The 17,188-nt window shown below is 38.2% G+C and overlaps 1 protein-coding gene across 1 annotated transcript in view; it reads right to left on the reverse strand.

Annotated features, from left to right (window-relative positions):
• Positions 1-17,188, reverse strand: part of LOC108718069 (probable cation-transporting ATPase 13A4) — a 52,184-nt gene that overhangs the window by 14,589 nt on the left and 20,407 nt on the right. The window contains exons 13-18 of the mRNA XM_041564794.1: positions 16,718-16,779; positions 12,297-12,447; positions 5,889-5,975; positions 4,949-5,105; positions 1,583-1,700; positions 183-307 (exon numbers count right to left, since the gene is read on the reverse strand). Coding sequence (XP_041420728.1) covers positions 183-307; positions 1,583-1,700; positions 4,949-5,105; positions 5,889-5,975; positions 12,297-12,447; positions 16,718-16,779 — 700 coding nt within the window. The remainder of the gene's footprint in view (positions 1-182; positions 308-1,582; positions 1,701-4,948; positions 5,106-5,888; positions 5,976-12,296; positions 12,448-16,717; positions 16,780-17,188) is intronic.

Raw genomic sequence — 17,188 nt, forward strand, 5'->3', positions numbered from 1 at the left:
TTTAATAGAAGGAAATATAAAATCTTCAATATACAGTATATTCAATTAAAAGATAATGCCATTAAAATCTTGAAATTAATTTATAAAACAGAATTTGAGGACCTCCCCATAAGTGGCACACTTCAGAGGCTTATATATTGTTTTATACAGATTCATTAATGATTTCTGACAACCATTTGTACCTGTGACCATCACATTCCGTATCTTGGCTGTTCTGAGCTCCTGAAGAACTGATTTTGTTTCTGGCTTAAGACGATTTTCCAGTATCAGTAATCCAAGAAATATGAGATCTGTCTCTATAAAACCCCTAAAAAGTAAAAATGTTAGGTTTAAGAAAAAAATCAGAGAGGAGGTTATGCATGAGGCAGTATGCTAAGGAATCCCAGTGATGTTCTGCAAACATAATGTCTTACATAAACTGCTTTAACATTATTGTGCAGTGCAGTCATATTGCAAATCTTTTGTGAGATATAGAGCCTATACGCAAGTGCTTAAAGGAGAACTAAAGCCTAATGAAAGTAGCTAGAAATGGTGTACATTATGCTTTAGGCTTCTGTACCAGCCCAAGGAACCACAGCCCTTTAGCAGAGAAGATCTGTGTCTCCAAAAATGCCCCAGTAGCTTCCGGTCTTCTGCTGATTCACTGCACATGCTCTGTGCTGCTGTCACTTACTGAGCTTAGGGACTCACTCACAATATACAGTACACATAGAATAGAAATGTCACAATATAAGGCTGATTAGTAATTAATACAGATAATTACTACATGGCAGCACAGAAACCAGTGCAATTAGCATCGGAGTTTAATAATCAGACCTGTAGCATCAGCTTATATTACAGGCCAACCACATTGTCTGCGGCAACCCCTAAACTCAGCTTCTCAACAGCTGCTCAGAGCCCACTGAGCATGTGAGTGTAACAGACACTTTCCAAGATGGTGACCCCCTGTGACGAGTTTAAAGTCCTGGATCATTGCTGCTATTGACATGCTGAAACTGTAGGCTGGTGCAATAAATGCAGTATATAAAATTTGGCATTTTTACCCATATTAATTTTGATTGTTTAACTCTCCTTTAAGCAATAAGAGGTACCAAATTTTCTCCCCTAGTGCTTATTCAGTGTGCACTTGTGTCCTGGGCACAGCTGTAAGGTACAGAGTGCAGCACTAATGGGCACATGGACGTCCAGTCCTCCTTTGCATTCCTAGGTACTCCTTATCTTGCATGGCTGAATACACGCAATGTTGTATTCATCCATTTAACACTGCACTCTATTTTGGAGAGCAATGATAAATTGCTGTCCCTTTGAGGCAATCAAGGTGGGACAGGGTGCAAAGTCCAAAAAATACTTTGCACTTATTCCCACAAGTAGTAAATGAGAAAGTGAAAGTGCAATGGTCTGCAGCTTCTGCCAAGTACCCATCCATCATTACCTCTCTGAAATAAAAATCCAACCTGATTATTATTAATTTTGTTGCACCCACATAAAAACTGTGAATTACACTTAATATTTTTTGCATTTCAATAATTCTTTCTTTCCCTTTCTGTTCTTTCTTTCTTGCTATGGCTACTGCATTGCTTACCGTTCCAAGTGTTCTATGGCTGGTAGGCCTTCCTTCTGTAATAATCGATATGCTAGTCCTAAGACTCGGAATCCTTGAGTTGTATAGTAGTCAAGTTTATTAGAGATATTGTGTGGCACTGCAAAAATAAAAGAAGATGATGAACATTATTTGACTTATCCCAACTGGTTTCACACTTATCAGCACATGTGTAATATTGGAGTATGTATCTTTATCTGTATCTATCTGTCCTAGGCATAGCTTTCTAGTGTCTACATATGTATAGAGAGTGATAGAGACATTGGGGGGGGGAATTCACAAAATAATTGGTAAGTATAAAGTTCTTAAATTGTCGATTGACAAATTGTATTAAATTTCATAAGCACAACAAATTCACAGTTGGCATCCTATAGTTTTATGGTTTTGTCATAAAGTTGCCAAATTTTAAAAAGTGACGTATATACATAGACTGTTGTTATTACACTGTGAAAATGTTTATGATCCAACATTTTTTCTCTATACAAATTTCAACCCAATTAGCCTATTGTTAATTTTTCCTGACATTTTCATTATGGTGGAAACTTTTTGGCTGAAAAAATGTCCATAAAAAAAAAAAGGGGCCAACTTACTAAAATTCGTATTTCTTTTTTTTTTTTTCACAAATGCTTTTTCTCAAAACACAATTTTTTTCATAGAATACCTTTTTCAAGATTTATTAAACCCCAAGGCTGCTAAAAGTTTGAATAAAAAAGTACTCCATCTCAAACCTGCCGAGGTCATGTGGAAATCCAGGAATGGAATGTCCCGTTTACAATTGGAAGATATCACGATCTGTGCTGTGTTTCACAAAATAATGTGTTTGGCCAATAATCTGAAATAATTGGAGTTTTCAGATTCAGATTTTTTTTTTACAACTTTATTGAGTTTTTTCCCCACACCGGATAGTAAATTTATTGATAAATACGGTAAAAATGTGCACAGGAGTTTGCTCAAAGTCGTTTTAAGAAAATAGTGAGATATTTTCATATTTTAGTAAATAACCCCTGTAAAGTTCAGGGGGAGAGGGATCGCCCATGCACTACGGCCACAACACAATAATAGTATAAATGTCCTTTTATTTCGTAGTCAAACTTAAACAAGCTGTATCTTCAGCAGGTACAAATGACAACTTAAACAGGCTGTATCTTCAGCAGGTAAAAATGGCAGTTTGAACACAGTTTTCAGCATAAATTAACATTGGCTTTCATGCTCAGCAAAACTGACAAATTAAACAGTTCATTTTCCCATTCAGGGATCAGGCTCACCTAGCCTTGCAAAATGTTGAACTCCCAGTCAGGAGAGCAGTTCCCAAACACACTCCTCTCGTGCAGACCTCACGTGTGTCTACCAACCCCCCTCCTGAACTCTCAGGGCTCTCTTAACTCCTGCACTGCTGCAGTAATTAGCCCTGCTGTGCACCCTCCAGGTACCTGAATAAAGGGGAAATATACCTGATGTCCAGGACCCACCCCTGGAGTCCTGTACACCCCCTAAAACTACATTACTGAGATATTTGCAAATCCCTTCCCCCATTGAGTTTAAAAATCATTTCAGTCCGGATTCTAGGATTCTGGGCATAGACACAGAAGTATAGCAACATATTATGCCAATTAATGACTCTTAATCAAACTGATAATTCTGTAATTGTAATAGGTGGTTATTGGAAACTAAGGAACGTGTGCTGTATATAACTGTATCCATAAAGGCATTCCCGTAGATTACAGGATCACGTAATATAAACTATGTTATTGAATTCCTGAGTACTTAACCACATGATTTCATTGGATTAAGAGGTACTGTAGAACTTATACTATATTATGGGGCAGATTTACTACGGGTTGAAGTGAATTTTCGAATTTAAAAACTTCGAATTTCAAACTAATTTTTGGGTACCTCGACCATCAAATAGGCCAAATTCGACTTCGATTGTAATTGAAAATACTTCAAATATTCGACCATTCGAAAATGGAAGCACTGTCTCTTTAAAAAAAGTTCGACTTCGACACTTTGCCACCTTAAACCTGCTGAATTGCTATGTTAGCCTATGGGAACCTTCTAGAACCGATAGCCAACATTTGGCTATGTTTTTAGAAGTCGAAGTAAAATCGTTTGATCGATCGATTAAATAGTTTGAATCAAACGATTTTACTTCAACCGAATATGGCCAAATTCGATTAAAAAAACTTTGACTTTTAATATCGAAGTAATGTAATGCGATGGTCGAGTTTTTTGCACTTCGAAATTCGACCCTTGATAAATCTGCCCCTATATGTCACACTCACTCACTTAATCCTGTGTCTCCCACTGGAGCAAAGGGCCTCAACAAATGTGTGCCACCGGTTTCTGTCCTGGGCGATTTTTTCTATCTCAGTACATGATGTACCTGTTTCTTTATTTCCTCTTCCACACTTCGTCTCCAAGTTGTCTTTGGTCTTCCTCTTTTCCTGCTGCCTTGAGGATTCCACTTTAAGGCCTCCTTCTCAATTGATTTATCCTTGCGAAGGGTATGGCCAATCCATCTCCACTTTCTACGTTTGATCTGTAACTCCACTTGTTGTTCTTGGGTTCTCTCCCACAGCTCTTTATTGGAAATTATATTCGGCCACCAAATGTTTAATATTCTTCGGAGGCAGCAGTTTATAAAAGTTTGGAGGCTTTTTGTTATCTCCACTGTCACCTTCCATGTCTCACATCCATACAGGAGGACAGTCTTCACGTTACTCTGGAATATTCTCAGTTTTGATTTCATGGAAATATCTTTGGATCTCCAAATTTGATACAGTTGTACAAAGGCTGCATTTGGCTTCTTAATTCGGCTTTTGGTATCAGCACTGGCACCACCATCCATTGTCATCAGGCTGCCCAAATACTGGAACTCCGTCACAGTTTCTATGTGTTTCTCATGGACCTGGAACTTCTGGTTGGGGTCTACCTTGCTGTTTAATCGCATCTCTTTGGTTTTCTTGCAGTTTATTTCCAGTCCTACCTTCCTGCTCTCTTCTAGTAGATGGGCTAACTTTACTTCCATATGTTGGTAATTTTGGGAGAGTAAGCAGATATCGTCTGTGAAGTCAAGATCTTCTATGTATTGTGTCAGCCCCCATTATGTCAAGTGCTAATAATTAAGCAAAGTCATCTAAACATCATTCTGGTAGATTTTCTTTTGGAATTTCTCTGCTTTGCGCAATACAAACATACTGTGCCATGCTTAGATTCCTGACATAAGGGAACAATATTTCCATTATATTTATTATAGATGAGACATTGGTTTGTTTATCTAATGGGAAAAATATGATTACTAACAGGTTGTAATTAAAGGCCATCCGTTCCTATTACATCATTTATTACCTGTTTCTGGCTTGCAGAACCTAGTAACCATCTCAGGAGCCCCCTTCATAAACACTGTGAGGTCCGTCTCTCCAGTAATTTGTGTAATAACTGACATGCGCTGAAGGGCAGAGGAAAAGGGAAACTGATGCAGACTGGCAATGCCTTCCACTGGGATCTAATAAAAGGTAAAACGAACAGCTTGACAGTTATCTTAATAGTTGTCATGTTTTTAAATGTTTTTAAGCCTTTTGATTTAAGCTAAATTATTTTTACATCAGAATACTGTATAGTTTTAAATCTTGTCATTAATGGTATATATAGGACGGTTATCGAGACGTAAACAATCCACATCTCTGCAGTGACAGTAAAATAAAACGGTTTACATTGTCAGTAAAGTATCTAACATTAGCAGTTGTAGGCTACTCAGATAGGGACAGATGTTGTATAATACTACAGAGATACCATCTACTGAGGGGAAGAAAGCTCCAAATACATTTTTAAAAGCTACTATACATTTCATATTATAATCATATATGATAATAATCTATCTATACATGGTATGTATATACAGTACATCACAGCCTTTTTCATCAGTTTTTGGTTTACTCTTTCAGCCACATCACATACCATTGAGCATTAAAATAGTTTTGCCCAGTGCAAGCTCTCTAAGCAGGCTTGGGAAATTTACTATAGTAGCTGCAGTTGAACAAAAGCCTCTATTTTAATTAAAGTAATCGGATTATTATTTAAGCTTTGGGACTTTTGAAGCATTTTATTAAACTAGACAGACTTGATGTTTTAAGGCAGAAATGTAATAATAGCATGAATGTCTGCAAGTTAATCCCATATTAAGTTTATTTGAAGAAAGAAATAACATACAGTACAGGAGAATAACTACATCCGAGCTCACACTATCTTATATAACCATGTGTTAATATGAGATGTTTGTTTTACTTGCCTCCCCAGCACTGGATCCAGGTTTCACCATTGTACATGAAATAGATTCTCCATCCTGGGTTCTGTGGGCTGCATGACTTTCAAACTCCTGTTGGAAAAATGTATAAATAAGCTGATGATAGAGCCAGAAGGGGTAACTTAAGAAGGATAAATGCTGGAGCATTAAAGTAGTGCAATATAGAGCACCTTAGTGCTAATTTAAAAACCACTTGTATCAGTAGTTTTTCTGCATTTAGTGCCATAGTAAAAATGACATGCAAAATAAAGAGCACAGTGCCAGCAGGTACAAACAATGTCCTTACTGGTAGCCACAGGCTGCACTGGTAGCCCTTAATTGCCCCTCTGACACATTATGTAATGGGTAAAGGGAATGAGTCGCCTATGTGTCTGCTTCCACCCACCCCTCATAAATGCAGTTCAGTTGAACATGGTGGAAAAAAACATGGTGGTTTGTATCTGTTATTTGCACTTTTCATCCTGGTCTGCTGTTAGTAAATTACTTCTCAGTAAAATACACTCAGAGAACATAATATTCCACAATTCAAAGCATTTCCTGGTATAATTTAGCAATAGTATAGTCAAAACTGAAAGGTGCCATGTTGATACACTAACCAAGTAGAAACAGTGGACCAGGTGCACCGGCCCTAAACTCTCAGCTTGGGGGGCAAAATACACCAACAGCAAAACCAATGAAGGGGGCTCCAGGCACACTAGAAAATCCACAGAGCCACAAATATAAAGTAAAAAATATCTGTTTATTAGTTTACATTAGGAGATGTTCACATTTTAAAGTAAACTAATAGACAGAGATTTTTTTTACTTTATATTTGTGACTCCGTGGATGTTCTATATGGGGTGCCGTTTGTCCCAAATACATTCTGTATACAAAACTATCCCTAATACACAGAATGAATGTCTCTCATGTTATATAAGTATTTGTGACCATACACAGAGAAAAAAAATATACAAAAGAATTATTTCTATTAAAGAATGAAAACAAAATCTGGTTAGTGCACAAAAGGATGTCGTTATATCAGAAACTTCATTCTGTACATTTTAACAAGCAATCTGTCGCACAAATGTATAACCTCCATGTAACGGACAAACTTATGTGCAAAGTTACTTACAGAATGAATTATGTAAAAACAAACTTGGACATAATATATAATAGTGTAACTAACTTGTGCTTGTCAAGCTAGATTTGACTGACAAAATAGATATCTGTGACAGAAAGCAAGATTTTATAGTACAGGATTCATTCTTTCCACAAAATGACAGTTTTGTTTCACAAAACAGATAAAATAACTATTCTGTGAAGCAACACTGTCAGTCACATTCCTGAACCAATAAGAACAAAGCTTATTGCCATATACAAACAAGATGAGTGGCCAGCTCTGCTCCACATGGCTAAGGCAAAGTATCTGACCTGCTATAGAGGGCGCCCTCTAATGTCCCCTGTGCTGCATAGTAATAAACATGAACAAACCTTTCCTAAAAGAGCTGCTGTTAAACACTACAGGTTCATAAATGGAAGTTTTTACAAATGGCTAAGAAATATAATGCTGCACTTATAATGATTGTAGAGAAAGAAAAGTATGCAAAACTTATATAAATATGATCATTTTAGGTGATATGGCTATTCTTATTGTAGTAACCTGCTTGTGTGGCCATTTTGGTTAAGGGCATTCCTGCTGTTTTGCCATTATCTTATGACTCACTCCTGTTCCTCTTCCTGTCTAAGCTGAGAGTAATAATGGGACAGGCCACACCCACCTGCGATGTTGTATTAAATGTACCAGAAGTTACTGTGCTTGTCTGGCTGCTTTGCCTGACTCTCAGTCCCTTTTTCAGAGGGACAGTCCCTCTTTTGACAGCTCAACCTGAGGTCCCTCATTTGTACTGGAAAGTCCCTCTTTTCTCTGCACCGAACAGCCAGAAAAAAAAACAAAGTTTCTAACTTAATTGGCTTTTGGCAGAGAGGCCAGTACAGCTAACAGGTGCAACTAAGATACTTTGTAACAATTTTGAGATAAGAAAATAAGTAATTTTAACAGTTTAGATAAGGAGAAATATTTTCACATTTTTATAACCTGCCAAACTTTGTAAAATAAACATGGTAATTAGGGGGTGCAGCCACAAAATGGGTGTGGTCAAAAAAAATTGCTGCACTACATGCAAAATAATTTTTTGTCTCTCTTTTTATTTCCAAAATGTTGGGAGGTATGGTTCAACTACTACATAATAGCTTTAGCCAGAGACTTGGGACTGATCATGTGCACAGTGCATACCTCCCAACTGTCCCTTTTTTGGAGGGACAGTCCCTCTTTTAACAGCTCAGCCTGCAGTCCCTCATTTGTACTGGAAAGTCCCTCTTTTCTCTGCACTGAACAGCCAGAAAAAGAAACAAAATTTCTAACTTACAAGAAGTCATCTGTAGTGTGGGTACTTCAATGTGGTAAACAAATTACTCACCACGTAAGGGAAGTGGCCCAGGTGCACTGCCCTGAGCCCTCAGCATAGGGGGCGGACAAACCGAAATGTAAAAAGGAGCAGGCACTCAATTTCTAACTTAATTGGCTTTTGGCAGAGAGGCCAGTACAGCTAACAGGTGCAACTAAGATACTTTGTAACAATTTTGAGATAAGAAAATAAGTAATTTTAACAGTTTAGATAAGGAGAAATATTTTCAAACTTTTATAACCTGCCAAATTTTGTAAAATGAACATGGTAATTACGGGGTGTGGCCACAAAAATGGCGTGGTCAAAAAAAATTCGCCGCTCTACATGACAACAAATTTTTTGTCCCTCTTTTTACTTCCAAAATGTTGGGAGGTATGACCACGCATTCTCTATAGTATGATGTGTAGGTTATATGAGCAGCCACTCCTGAGTACTTTGTGTAAACAAAAGGGGGTCATTTAGGCAGGGGCAATTTTAAGGGTTCATAATCTATTTATATAGAAGCAACAAGCTGCACAATGATTTGTATTTATTTATAACAAAAGACTCTAATGATGCTGTCCCCTTACCTGCCCAGTGCTTAACCCTTTCACATCAGAGTGGGTCGAGGGGGGCACAACACTAGAGCAGAGAGCACAACTGTGCCCATGTCACATGCATGTCCAGGGCCGCCAGCAGGGGGGACAAGTGTTCCAGGCCTGAAGGGGGGCCCATAAGTGCTGCATTTTTCAAAGAGCCGGGTCCCCTTTACGAGCGCCCGAGCCATACGGCCATTTCGCATATTACAGAATGCGGAAGTGCCGAAAAGACAAAGCTGAAGTCCCGAAGCTGCGAAAAGACCCGAATTCACGAAAGGAGGTAAAGTTGAAGTCCTGAAGCCTTTTGTTTACACACAGTACTCAGGAGTGGCTGCTCATATAAGCTACACATCATACTAAACACAATGTGTGTTCACATGATCAGTCCCAAGTCTCTGGCTAAAGCTATTATGTAGTAGTTGAACTATAGCTAAGCACATTATTAAGAGACTACTACAAGCTAATTGGTGCAAGATTACAGCTAGGAGGAGACATTGGAGTCTAACTATCATATACAAAACTTATAACTGACTCTGAGAGTCAGACAAAGCAGCCAGACAAGCACAGTAACTTCTGGTACATTTAATACAACATCGCAGGTGGGTGTGGCCTGTCCCATAATTACTCTCAGCTTAGACAGGAAGAGGAACAGGAGTGAGTCATAAGATAATGGCAAAACAGCAGGAATGCCCTTAACCAAAATGGCCACACAAGCAGGTTACTACAATAAGAATAGTCATATCGCCTAAAATGATCATATTTATATAAGTTTTGCATACTTTTCTTTCTCTACAATCATTATAAGTGCAGCATTATATTTCTCAGCCATTTGTAAAAACTTACATTTATGAACCTGTAGTGTTTAACAGCAGCTCTTTTAGGAAAGGTTTGTTCATGTTTATTACTATGCAGCACAGGGGACATTAGAGGGCGCCCTCTATAGCAGGTCAGATACTTTGCCTTAGCCATGTGGAGCAGAGCTGGCCACTTCTCATCTTGTTTGTATATGGCAATAAGTTTTTTCTTATTGGTTCAGGAATGTGACTGACAGTGTTGCTTCACAGAATGGTTATTTTATCTGTTTTATGAAACAAAACTGTCATTTTGTGGAAAGAATGAATCCTGTGCTATAAAATCTTGCTTTCTGTCACAAATATCTATTTTGTCAGTCAAATCTAGCTTGACAAGCACAAGTTAGTTACACTATTATATATTATGTCCAAGTTTGTTTTTACATAATTCATTCTGTAAGTAATTTTGCACATAAGTGCGTCTGTTACATGGAGGTTATACATTTGTGCGACAGATTGCTTGTTAAAATGTACAGAATGGAGTTTGTGATATAATGACATCCTTTTGTGCACTAACCAGATTTTGTTTTCATTCTTTAATAGAAATAATTCTTTTGTATATTTTTTTTCTCTGTGTATGGTCACAAATACTTATATAACATGAGAGACATTCATTCTGTGTATTAGGGATAGTTTTGTATACAGAATGTATTTGGGACAAACGGCACCCCATAGTTCTAGCGTCCCTTGTAATTTGAAGCTAGGGCTCATTTAATAAAGGAATCCAAAGTGCAAAAATGTTACAATTCAATATCTTGTTATCTCACAAAATTCTAGTGTAGCAGTGACCCTTTTGTGCAATATACTACAAAGTCGCACGTTCAGTGCTCACTTACAAATTGTGCACCTGTTTCATCAAAATAGGTACCACAAATTGATGCAATTTGCTGTAATGCCTGCTACTGAGCCTGATAATAGTGAATGAGCTGTATACACTGTTCATCTTATCTGGCTTTAGAATAATATACCAATTTCCATTATGTCAGGGCATGTGTGTTTTTGTATAGGGAAATGAGTTGCAGAGGAACAGCAAATATTAAATTGTCCAGTAGATGTTTGCTGAATTGAGCTTTGTGCAAGGTAGTGCCTATGATGGGGCAAATGTATCAAAGTGTGAAATTAAAGCTCACCACTCTCCATAAATTTCTACAGGATTTTTTAGAGGAATTGTTATCAAATGGTGAACTCAAATGTTCCCCCATTGATAAATACACCTCTAAAAAGCCCACAGGAATGAATAGAGAGTGGTGGGATTTTACTGCGGTGAGTCAGATTTGTAGGGCTCTAAATATGTTACAGCAATCTCCTGAGAGCTTCTAGTAAAGATACAATAAAACCATAAACATAAAGAAGTTTGCAGGCATATGGTCAGAAAAAAATAAATGAAAGAAGGTGGTCTTCTTACTGCATCATAAAAGATACAGAAAACAAAACTGGATTCACTGATTAGTCATCTCAATCACTAATTCCAGAAATACATTTGGAATGAAACATCAGAAGAAAAAGAAGTAATCTGAAGGGCAACGTAAGAAATAATGGACCAGATTCAATTCAGTGAGAAAAAGTTATCACATGAAAACTCATGAACAAGATTCAATCCGAGGAGAAAAAACATTCTCCTAATTTACTTCCAGTTTTTCCCCATAGACTTCAATAGAGTTTTAAATAATGAGATAGGTTTTTCTGAATTGAACTGCATCTCAAATTAAATCTCGGCCGTGACTTTTCATGGGATTAACTTTTTTCTCACTGAATTGAATCTGAGCCAATATGTCTTATGTTACAGACATTTGTAGGTCTTTTGGGTAGCGGGAAGAAGCCTACCAATGTTGTAAGCCTGGAACCTCATAGGTACACATTCTGGGGTTTAACTCATTTTTATGATACTGCAGCTTTCCTTTAGCTTTGGAATGGTCCAAAAAGAAAACCTATGGTCAGGAATTCTAGCCTAATTATTGGTCTGATTTTAATTGCCTGATAAGAAAAATATCTTCCAAATATCAGAAACTTTTGTAATATTTCCAAAGCAATAGTCTCACTAATAGTTTTGATTATATTTTGATCATTACAGATTTTTAAATTATATAGTTTACATGAAGGCTTGTAGTTAGGTTCTGGGTAAAATATAGTGAATAAAGTACCCCCTCTTGTAAAATATAAGGATATTATAAGTTACCGAGGAGTTTTATGACCATATAAAAACACGAGGCCGAAGGCCGAGTGTTTTTATACAGGTCATGGAACTCCGAGGTAACTTATAATATCCTCATATTTTACAACTGGGGGTACTTTATTAATTATAATACACAAATTTTAGTGAGTCATGTGACAGAAATTACATCACTACTCACCGTTTATAACTGATGACATCACTACTCACCGTTTATAAGGATATAATTTACAAGATATTCACGGCTTTTGTGTATTATAAGTGCTTAGATGTTAATGCACTTTTAATACATATTCAGATACAACTGTCAATATACATAGAAATGATAATAATTATGAAGTCTGCGTTACCCAGCCTGTTCCTTCAAACATCTTCAAGTCCAGTGGGTCTCCTTGCATTTTACCATCCACCATAATGAGAGAGTGGCAGCTGGCCATAGCTCCTAGAAGAGGGCTCCAAGGCATTGAATTTCCAGATGAAAAGAGATGTATTTGCTGAAAGCTAGAGGTACGAAAATACATAATTGCAAAACAATAGATATACAAGCTGTTAATGAGTGTGTGCTTCTATTTCATGTAACTGATACTAACAAACATAATACATTTTACAGTTGTTGTATTCTCTTGTACCCCATACTAAAAAGTTTTTTATCTGTACCAACACCATGTCTGATGTCAAGAGAATAAACTTATTGACAGTAGGCTTGCATCATACCTTCATTACATGCCTGGTATATAGCTAGAGATCAGTGAAACATTAAATAATTCTACAATTTTGGGGCCTTCGGGTTATTTAGCTAGAAAGACCAGTGGCAATCTGATATGCTACCAAATAAAAGTCCAAACTAAGTATTGCCACATATAGGGGCACATTTACTATGGGTCAATTATCGAGGGTTAATTAACCCTCGATATTCGACCATCGAAGTTAAATCCTTTGACTTCGAATATCGAAGTCGAAGGATTTACCACAATTCGTTCGATCGAACGATCAAAGGAAAGATCATTCGATCAAACGATTAAATCCTTCGAATCGAACGATTCGAAGGATTTTAATCCATCGACTGATTGATTTTCCTTTGATCTGAAATTGCTAGGAAAGCCTATGGGGACCTTCCCCATAGGCTAACATTGGTGCTCGGTAGGTTTTAGGTGGTGAAGTAAGTTTTTTTTAAAGAGACAGTACTTCAACTATCGAATGGTCGAATAGTCGAACGATTTTTAGTTTGAATCGTTCCAATTGAAGTCGAAGTCGTAGTCGAAGGTCGAAGTAGCCAATTCGATGGTCGAAGTAGCCAAAAAAATACTTCAAAGTATTTTTCATTCTAATCCTTCACTCGAGCTAAGTAAATGTGCCCCATACTGGTTTCTTACACAACAGAGTATTTTGGAAAACACCAATACCAGTACTTTCAATCCATACACAAAAATGGGAAACTGCATAGAAGTGAATACACCAATGGGAAGAAGTGCCTAAACCTGCAACTGCAGCTTCCTACTCATTTCAGGATTTACTGTTTCAGCATTTTAGTGCTGAAAAGTACTAGAGCTAATATTTGATTTAGCTAATTGGAGGTGGATGTGAAGGTGCTGAGTTCTACTGTTCGATAATAGTAATGTTATATACACTTTGACCTTGACGCCTATGTAGCCATTTTATTATTACCGGTATGCAGAACCTCCAAGTTCCTCACCAACTGGATTTTTGGACAGGGCCACTCATTCAATTTACATACTCCAGACTCAGACAATGCAAAGAAGTCCTTGTTCTGAGTAGATAATGTAACACCTATTTGGGCTGCATAGCATAGCACACAAATAGTTAAACTGTCCAGCTAGCAGTAGAAGCATGGGTTACACTGCGACTTACACAACAGGGTCAGGGCCTTCGCCATGTGGAAGTGTTCCCTCTATGGTGTAGTGCAACTACATCCCCCAGGCTACTGTGCACACAACAAAAGATGGGCGCCAGGAGGTTCTTGCAGTAAAACAGAAACGGTTTATTGAACTATGCACAAGGCAAGTGACCACAGGTTTAGTACTCACGCAGGAGCTGAGGCAATAGCACATTTCTCACACAGAGCTGCAGGCATTAGGCATTTCTCACAGAGGAAAGATCTCCATTAGGCATTTGTAGTATTCACACACATTCCCGCCTGGAAGTTGTCAGGAAAGCAGCTTCTACCCTACAGTCCCTCTTCACTAAGGTCCCTGACTGGAGGCAACACACAGAGCCTCTGGGAAGCTACTCCCTTACTGCAAATACTTGTTGGAGCTTCAGCTGCTCTTTCTCTCTCACCTCTCTGCCTTTCTCTCCTAGAGAGACTATGACAAGTCTGCCCTAGTGTAACTATTCCTCATTCACGGGGTTTCCTGGTCCCCGACTTCTTCTCCAAAGCACATGGGCCTTTCTGGGCCTAGCTGTACCCAGGCTCCCCTGAGCACACCCAGCTGGATCACCATCCACAGGCCAAAGAGGAAGGGGCCACTAGGGATGTCGCGGACTGTTCGCCCGCGAACTAATTCGCGCGAACATCGACTGTTCGCGTCCGCCGAATGTTCGCGAACGTCGCGCGACGTTCGCCAATTTGGGTTCGCCTTAGCTGGCGCTTATTTTTGACCTCTCACCCCAGACCAGCAGATACATGGCAGCCAATCAGGAAGCTCTCCCTCCTGGACCACCCCCACACCCCCTGGACCACTCCCCTTCCATATATAAACTGAAGCCCTGCAGCGTTTTTTCATTCTGCCTGTGTGTGCTTGGAAGAGCTAGTGTAGGGAGAGAGCTGTTTAGTGATTTGAGGGACAGTTGATAGTAACTTTGCTGGCTAGTAATCTACTTGATACTGCTCTGTATTGTAGGGACAGAACTCTGCAGGGATTTGAGGGACATTTTAGGTTAGGTAGCTTTGCTGGCTAGTAATCTACCTTCTACTGCAGTGCTCTGTATGTAGCTGCTGTGGGCACTGCTTCTGATCTCTCATCTGCTGACTGCTGCCTGTAACCCAATAGTCCTTGTAAGGACTGCTTTTATTTTCTTTTTTCTTTTTTTTACTTTGCTACTGTAAGAGCCCAGTGCTATTAGTCTAGCTGTGTTGGGGAGTGGGACTGGTGTGCTGCTCCTCCTAGTAGTTCACCACTACCAGCACCAACCAGAGTCAAAATTGTTACAAAGTATCTTATTTGCACCTGTTAGCTGTTCTGAGCTCTCTGCCAAAAGCTAATTAAGTTAGAAACTGTTTTTTTTCTGGCTGTTCAGTTCAGAGAAAAGAGGGACTTTCCAGTACAAAAGAGGGACAGGGGGTTGAGTGGTCAAAAGAGGGACAGTTGGGAGGTATGCAAGTGCCACCTAGCTGTGTGAGCTTTTTCACATTCTGTCTAAATAACAATAATAATTCCGTGTCCGTAGACATCACCTGAGTGATGTTTTTACAGCAGCAATAATATATTCCGTATCCACTACTGTATACGTTGCCCTTGCAGGCATTGTTTGCCCAGTCTTTAACCAAGTGCCACCTAGCTGTGTGAGCTTTTTCACATTCCGTGTCCAGAAACATCACCTGAGTGACGTAGTGTGATTTCTGCCCTTTACAGCACAAAACGCAGCGCTGTGTCAACAATGTATTTTTCAGATACATTTTTGCCCTTGATCCCCCTCTGGCATGCCACTGTCCAGGTCGTTGCACCCTTTAAACAACTTTAAAATCATTTTTCTGGCCAGAAATGTCTTCGCGAACCGTTCGCAACGTTCGCGAACCGTTCGCATTTTTGACGCAAGTTCGCGAATATGTTCGCAAACATTTTTTCCGCCGTTCGCTACATCCCTAGGGGCCACTCCCTACACACACACTATATAGCAGTGTAGCAGGGGAGTGTCATTCTCTCCTGGCAGATCACTCTAAGAAAAAGGTGGGGGCCTTAAAGCTGCAGGGCAGATTAACCCATAGGGGCCACTACAATAAAACTAATGTTTACTAACTCTCTAGTCTAGTCATTTCTAACACTACAGGCATACCATCAATAAAATAACAGACATAAAAGGACATAAGACTTAAAGGGGTGTGCTAAGCAACTTTTCAACTGATTTTCATCATTTATTTTGTATAGTTTTTACATTATTTGCCTTCTTCTTCTGACTCTTTCTAAAAAATCATTGCTTTGTAGAGCTACACATTTAGGGGCACATTTACTAAGTAAATGTTTAATGTTGTAATTGTAGAAATTCGATAATCTAAGTTTTCTTTTTTGAGAGAATTTAGCCGTTTTCTTTGCACTTCAAATTCACATCAAACCTTAGTAAATGGCCCCCTTATTGTTATTGCTATTACTGTTATTGCTATTATCTTTCTATTCAGGCCCTGTTCTATTCATATTCCAATCACTTATTAAAATCAGTTCATGGTTGCTAGGGTAATTTGGACACTAACAACCAGATTGCTGAAATTGCAAACTAGAGAGCTGCTGAATAAAAAGCTAAATAACTCAAAAAACAAAAAAAAATCTAAAAACGTAACCAATTGCAAATTGTCTCAGTATATCATTCTATATACTGTACATCATAATAAAAGTTAACTCAAATGTGAACAACCCCTTTAAGAAGAACATTTTATGTTAACACTTAAAATACAGAAATAACTGCATGGAAACTCTTTAAATGTACTGTAGATGCAGAATATAAATATTATTGCTAAATTAGGATTATTTATAGACAAATATGTGTAATGGATAGTTATTGAGAATACAGTTCCTTAATGAAATAAAAAAATACTTGCCTGGTTCCATTAGAAGGAAGAACACCATGTAAATCTAAAGAATCTTCTGTCAATGTACCTGTCTGAAGTTAAAGACAATGAATTAATGATTATTTAAAGAGATACTGTCATTGAACAACTACCCCCTAGAATACTAATAGTAATACTGTACTCTAATAGAACAGTATTTACAGTATTATTTTCTGCCCTGAAATAGTCTGAAAACCATGGCCCTACTTTACAGGTTCATATTTAAAATGTCTGCAAATTAAAAGTTTGGTACCTTTCTTCGTTCTGGCTTAGCTAATGTATTATTATTTCCACTGTGACAGCTGAATTGGAGAGAGACCATCAGGCAATAGTGACAATATAAACTAGATTAAGGGGAAGTGAATGCTTCTGTTTTGTGCTAGAAACCAAATACTGAGTATCACTATTTACATGAGTGAAAGGAAATTTACTCCCCAATGCAAGAATAAAAAGTGACCATCA

This window comes from Xenopus laevis, chromosome 5S (genome assembly GCF_017654675.1).
Source record: "Xenopus laevis strain J_2021 chromosome 5S, Xenopus_laevis_v10.1, whole genome shotgun sequence".
NCBI classification, from domain to species: Eukaryota; Metazoa; Chordata; class Amphibia; order Anura; family Pipidae; genus Xenopus; species Xenopus laevis.